A 7,395-nucleotide genomic window follows, 5' to 3' on the forward strand; every position below is an offset into this window, starting at 1 on the left:
TACAGTATAATTATTTTATTTCTCTCAATGCGTATCATTTTCATAACTTTGTTATATATAAATATAGTATACCTAAGTTTTGCACTTGTAATTCATTTGTTGTTTATTTTTTATCTTAATTGTTTGAATTACATTTTTTATCAGTAGAGAGTCAAATCAACTAAGATGTTTTATTATACCTTAATATCAGTTCTCAAATTGAAATCTGTCTGTAAATATGTGTTCACAAAATATAGAACATGCAACAAAACCAGTTAGAACAAATGTCTATCAGTCCAACAGTTCTGCCAGTCCTCCAATTCCTAGTCCTCCAAGAAGCCCAAGTCCTCCTCCCATAATGGGTGGTGGCAGCCCTATGGGTTGTGGAATAATTGGTGGTCTGACGGGAAACGGCATGGGCACAACTGAAAAACACGGATAAAAATCAAGTATTTTGCAATCCTGACCTAAGCAAGATTTGTATGTTCACTTACAAAATACTAATGATAGTGTAGACATGGGTATAGTGAACTGATGGGTTCGGGAAGAAAGACTGGAGGGTTATAGGTCATGCAAACAGAAATTTTATCCTAATTGCGACTTCGCTAGCCTTCCTACATTGAACCACAACGGTAAGATACAACTGAGTCGGCGATTTTACTCATTTAACAAGGAAAAAACCGTGGTTATTGTGTAAGAGCTGGCTATCAATGAAACACCTGTTTTTGTTCTTACTGTTTTCAATCAAGTGAAGTTACGGGAAGGGACTCGTCATGTCAATCGGCAATTTCCGATCAATATGTGTGTTCGCCATTTTCCGTTTGTTACTGTACCAGAAACCATCGCTCGTATGGCTTATAATGCTAAAATAGCAGACGAGAATACGAGGGTTGATACAGAAGCAATTCACTGCGTCCATTACGCATTTATTCATAGTAATTATATCAAGATGCTCGCTAATTCAATTCTGAATCACGGGTAAATTGTTATTTTCTAGGGTTGTATAGTTTTAGAAACATAAATCTTCAAAGATCACCTGTGATGAAATTTTGCCTCGCGCAAAAGTGGCGTTTCATAAATAATATTGAAAACAACAAAAACAAAGACAGGTTAAAGTTCTTTGTTATGCACTATGGCTTATTATTGCTTAGTGACAAAAATATAAATTTCTGACGTCAATAACGTCAGTGACGTGCGGCAAATATCGTTTTTAATTTTTCATGTCATTATCTTGATAGATATGCAAAACATTTCTAAGATATTTTTGCGAGAAAATATTGTAAGTAGAACATTGTACTTGTGTGGAGATATTTCTCGTTTTCTATTCATTATACGCGTTTTATGGCTCCAATGAGATTAAATCTGGATTAACCGTCATACGTAAATTGCCGATTTTCCTCACATGTCTACTGCTTCTACATGTTCTACACTTTAAAGAATATCAAAGTCAATGTTATTTTCTCATGAACAATATTTTCATACACATTAGGAATGCAACCGACATCTTCTGTGGGAAAATTCTTGTTCCCTCATCTTCTGTCGTTAACAACAAATATTAATATCCGGGGGCCAAATACGATCGGGTGGTTAAGGTTTCTGAATTAGAATCACGTGCCCCCACAACATTGAGTTAGAGCCAGTCACGGGTCATCATGTAAGTAAGCTATCTAGCTGGCTTGTAGAAGTCTGTATCTTTAACTTTGCTACAGACAGTACCCTTTATTGTGCCCTTTCGGGCGCCTATAGTAGGGTCTTCCTCCATCTCCGAAATAAGGAAAATCGCCATAGTATGGCCCACAGTTTTATTTTATTTTAATTTTTTTTTGCTTCTGTGATGTCAATCAATATTTTCCAGTACCTCCTATAAACAAGAAATAATTTTAAAGCAACTTCACTTAAGTTCATTTACACATTCTGGGCTACTTGTCGAGCGCGCGTTCTTTAATTTTGTTTTATGATATCATACGGTATAGAACGACACTGCAAAAATTTATATCTTCCCTCTTTAAGGTAGTATTCAATATGTCTAAAACTTACTTGGTCGATGCTTAGGCATAATAGGTCTGTGCTTTTTTGGAGGAGGTGCATGTGCCACTTTCGCTGCGGGCTGTTGTATAACGATCACGTGTGGCCTCGAGCTCTGCGTTTTGTGATTTTTCGGTGGTTCCTTTTTACTCGAGCTACCGGCTGTTTTTTGCCCCTCTTCGCCATCGCCTTTGTATTCATCTAAGACATCATATGCGCGATCCCCATGATCGAGTGGGAAATCTCCCGCGTGGTCGCTTGCATGTGAGTCATATAAAACCATACCGCCCCCTGAAATAAAAGTATTCAATGCTCTTTAGTACATGTAGGTACTTTGATATCGTCTGATTATCCGGCGTGCATGATTTTAGCTAGGTATCTACAGCGAGGGGAATTCTTTATAGTGTCTAATTGTCAGGTGTGTGACATCTGTTTTCGCCCTGTTATCCGGCTTGTTTACATTTAAACTGCCGATCATCTGGTAATGTCGATTACTGCCTAATTCACCCGGTGTACAACAGGAGATACTGCCATGTGTATTATACAAAATAGAATTTTAATTAGAAACAAGACATTCATGTATATAGCTCAATAACGAGAAGTATCTTTAAAATGCCTTTGGTTGAATTCATGTATCATAAACAGAAAAAAAAACAGTAACAAAAAAAAGAATAATAAAGAAAATATCCTTGACCAGAAATTAATCCCTAGAATGATGGGATCAATCAAATACGTAATACAAACCAGCCGTTTCGATTGAGTTAAGTGTGAAAATATATTACTGAGGTAAGCGGCTAGTGCCTGTATCAATACAAGAAACATCAAAACTCTTTTACTAAACAGTATAAAGGTGTTCCGATTGGACATCCGTGACGTTTTATTGAATCCTAAACCGCGATACACGATGATATGATGATGAAATTGCGATATTGCGATGACAAGATGATGAAACAACGATGGTGCGATGGCACAATGATGGTGCGAAAGCCCGATGATGTAACAACGATGGTGCGATGGCACGATGATGTAACAACGATGGTGCGATGATTTAACAACGATGGTGCGATGATTTAACAACGATGGTGCGAAAGCACGATGATGAAACAACGATGATGCAATGGCAAGATGATGAAATTGCGATGGTACGATAGTGAAATGTCGAGGTAATATCGTGTTTTCATCACTGTACCATCGTGTTTTTACCAATGTATATCTTACCATTGCATTTTCATCTTCGTACCATTGTGCATCGTGGTTTAGTGTTCAATAATTAACCACGATTGCCCTAACGGAATACCGTACAGTATAGGACATTGGTGATTCGGACTAGTTTCTGTTTAACTGACATGCATTTGTTTTATTTTGCACTAATTCATAAAAATCTTCATAACCGGCTATACTGCACTCTGCGGGATATTTTTCACTATTCTACTTTACCTTAAGAAAGTTTATGAACGGCGCCACCGCACTCTTTGGGATAGTTTACACGACTGATTTACCTTTATGTCCGACGCCAAATCACATTTTTCGGATATCTTACATTACAGCTTTACCTTTATGAACGGCACCATCTCACTCTTTTTGGATATTTCACACTACTGCTTTACCTTTATGAACAGCGCCACCTCATACTTTTTTGTCTATTTCACAATACTGCTTTACTTTTATGAACAGCTCCACCGCACTCTTCGGGATATTTTACACAAATACTTTATCTACCTCACTATTTTGGATATTTTACACAACTACTTTACCTTTATGGCCTTTGTGTTGACACTCCTGCTGATCTTCATCTTCTCCATGTTTGCAGTCTTTAATACCATCACAAACGCTATTTGCATGTACGCAGGTAAGACCAAGTGAGCGCCGATACGGGAACGGCTCACACATGAAATGTCCTCGGCAGCTTTCTATTAGGAAATGAATAAGCTAGAATTGGCTGTTTTTAAATTAGTACCCATAAAGTAGGTTCCTTTTTACGAAAATAGTTGTGATACTTTTTTCAAGTCAATCTCAAAAGAGATAAAACATTTAATAAAGTACAAAAATCTTTTTTTTTTCAACTGCTTAAATGATACATTTAGTAAGAAAACTCAGGAGGGAGGACTGTGCTAGGGGCTCATCTCCTCATAAGATAGCAGTATCCGGTTTTCTTTGGTGGCTTACTTAATGATCATTATATCATCCTTATTCAAAGATATAACCATGTTTTAACAAGACCTGGCCGACAAACAATGTTATACAGAATCTTTAATCAAAGAATAACCATGTTTTAACAAGACCTGGGCTGGTATTCATAAAGCTCCTAAGGGATTTTTTTCCCTAAGAGACTAAGGGAAAAGTTCAAAAGAATTTTGTGGACAATCGTCAACATAGTTGGAATGCCTAACAAAAGTGTCACATAGAGTCCGGCATAGTAATAAAGATTATCAATAAATCTTATAAAGTCTACACGTCTCTTATGCGGAAATTTTACAAAGTTAAGGATTTTCCTAAGTTTTCACTTTAGGAGCTTTATGAATACGGGCCCTGACCGACAAACAGCGATAATTATAAGATAAATTACCGACCTATTACACGATCTTGCATATGAACCATTCTTCCCGTTGCCATCCCATGATCCAGAAAGTGTCTACATTCAACATGTCGAAACACTGCTAGGAGAACCACCGTAAATATGCAGCCCTAACAAGCAGAAAAAGAATTCATGTAATTTTATTTTAAAAGGTGATATTTCGATAAATTATGAAATGTACAAACAAGTATACAAAACTCAAAAACTGTAGAAACACTCCTGGCAATGGTTCGAATCTCAAAGCGATTTTTGTTCTGTCTTACATTGTTGCGGCTGACAAAATAGGGTTATTACAATAGTAGCCTGATCTGGGATGCTATATTTGGCTCGAGTGAATTTTGCTAGATCGGATCTCACGAGATGCGCAAGCGTCAAGTGTGATTCGTCCTTGCAAAGTCTACGAGAGCCAAATACAAAATCCCAGATCTAGCTACTTTTGTAATGACCCTTTTCTTATATACCTCCAATTTTGTGTTTGTTGTTTTGTTATCAAAGGAAATATTAAATGTTAGTCGATGTTGAAATAGAAACAAGTGAACTTTCTGTGTTCGTTATTGATATAACTACGTCAGGTCGTGCATATTAAATGAAAGTAGTCCGACAAGAGACAATACAAAAGGTACCATACGGATTTTTTTGCTGCCTGTCCATATTTACTTGTGACAGACAAGCTACGTTTTTGACAGAATTTATATAGGTATATAAAACAATAGATTTATTTCTGTGTACAATATTCACGCAACATAAATAATAACAACGAACAATTAATGCATGTTAAATAAAGTCATGTCATATACACTATAACACAAAGGATGACACGAAAAAGAGATAAAAATAATTAAAAATTTTGATCCTTGTGTAGTATAATATGGTATGACATGGGAAGACATATCGCAGGAAAAAGACCTAGGTTATCACAATTCATGGGTATATAATTATGAAATACCAACATTATCACAATAGATGGATAAATAATTATGTATTGTCTAATATATAATTCTATATAACTAATATTTATATTAACGGAAAATATTTGTTAATGTCATTTCGTCTCTTAATATTGACATATTATGATACCTTCGTAGACAACGATAAGTTTTAAACATACGTTTGCCAAGTTTTAAAAATTATTAAATTCTTTTATTATAAAACATTACCTTGCAATGCATGTCTTTCACGTTTCGTTCTAGCAGTTAAATCCAAGGATAACGAAAAAATCACCACCTTATGTCTTTGTAATTTATCCGCAAAACAAAAATGAAGTGATGGGAGCAAAGAAGACAAATTAGTTTCTTTTTTTCAAGTGTAATGAATCGAATGTTATCGATCTTTTTGATTGATTTTCGGTTAGTTGAAACGATAGTGCACAAAGTGTTATGTAGTACTTCTTCAATCGTGTCTTTCTTTAATTGCAATAACTCAGAATATCAATTAAATATGTAATACATGTAGGTACAAAACATTTTACGTTTCTTTGCGCTAAATTCATTTTAGGAATAAATAAAAGATAATTTCTAAAGAAATTTAGATATACAAAAATTTAAAGTAAACTATGCTGATTATTATAGACGATCTTCGTTATATTTTTCCATTGCGCGTTAGAGGCAAAAAATGAGTAAAAATTGTATTATTTACCTATTTTTGATAGCAATCATAGTTCCGGTAAAATTCGCTCTTCTTACGTTCCACCGCTTTCATTATCTTAAGGTGTTTTTTTACATTTCTCTATTCACCGGTGAATTGTCTTGCTGAATGAGGAAATTTATGATGAAATAGATGCTTCCCTTGCTAGTTCCGTTTGTCTGAAATTATTAAATATTTATTACACATTTTTCACTGAAATTTCATAGTGAAAATATAAAATACATTTTTCACTCCGTCTGGTAAGAAAGGGTTTAATGGGTAAATTTAGTCAATACATGAAATAAAATGTTTTTCTTTTTTTTCTTTTTAGTGGGGGGGGGGGGGGGGGGGGGGGGGGGGGGGGGCGGGAGGGGGATTTATATGTAATATATAATCAAAATATCTTTCACTCATGAAAAAATTACCGTACATTTTCACTCGTAGGTATGCCACTCATGAAAATATTGCATCTGACGTACACTTGTGAAAGATAATTCAATCTTGCGCTGAAGTAAACAAATATCCTCGATATCCTAACGTAGTAAACATATTTGCGTCTGGTGGCCCTTTCACGCTTCCGTAGAATCAACATTTATTATACGAAATTCATTTTGAAAATATTTCTGAAATGTCTAGGTCTGCAGCTCTCAAATACGGAAATATCTAATATCCGAGGCATATAATGACTCTTTAAGACAACATCAAAACAAATATCCGCTCGCAGTAGGCAGTTGTGTTATTTATCGTATTTGGCAAACTACGGTGTTCCGTTTGGACAATCGTGACGTTTTATTTGATACTAAACCGCGATGCACGATGGTACGATGACGAAAACGCGATGGCGCGATGGCACGGTGATGAAACAACGATGATACGGGGAAAACGCGATGCCACGATGATGAAATCACGATGGTGCGATGGTACGATGGTGAAATGTCGATGTAATATCGCGTTTTCATCATCGTACCATCGCGATTTCACCATCGCACCCTCGTGCCATCGCGTTTTCACCATCGTACCATCGCATTTTCACCATCGTGCCATCGCGTTTTCACTATCGTACCATCGCGTTTTCACCATCGTGCCATCGCGTTATCACCATCGTACCATCGCGGTTTCACCGTCGTACCATCGTGTTTTCACCATCGTACCATCGCCTTACGGTTTGAAATGCGTAGTTCCGTGCACTTGTA

At 36.2% G+C, this 7,395-nt stretch overlaps 1 protein-coding gene across 1 annotated transcript; it reads right to left on the bottom strand.

Annotated features, from left to right (window-relative positions):
* LOC123554719 (uncharacterized) lies at nt 1–6,364 on the bottom strand. The gene is made up of 6 exons (XM_053547969.1): nt 6,215–6,364; nt 5,737–5,982; nt 4,575–4,689; nt 3,759–3,914; nt 2,017–2,295; nt 1–404 (listed from the first exon to the last, which is right to left on the bottom strand). Exons 2-6 carry the CDS (start codon nt 5,746–5,748, stop codon nt 271–273), a joined length of 696 nt encoding a protein of 231 aa, XP_053403944.1. The 5' UTR covers nt 5,749–5,982; nt 6,215–6,364; the 3' UTR covers nt 1–270.
* Nucleotides 6,365–7,395: the final 1,031 nt, after the last annotated feature.

Source organism: Mercenaria mercenaria, chromosome 7 (assembly GCF_021730395.1).
Source record: "Mercenaria mercenaria strain notata chromosome 7, MADL_Memer_1, whole genome shotgun sequence".
NCBI classification, from domain to species: domain Eukaryota; kingdom Metazoa; phylum Mollusca; class Bivalvia; order Venerida; family Veneridae; genus Mercenaria; species Mercenaria mercenaria.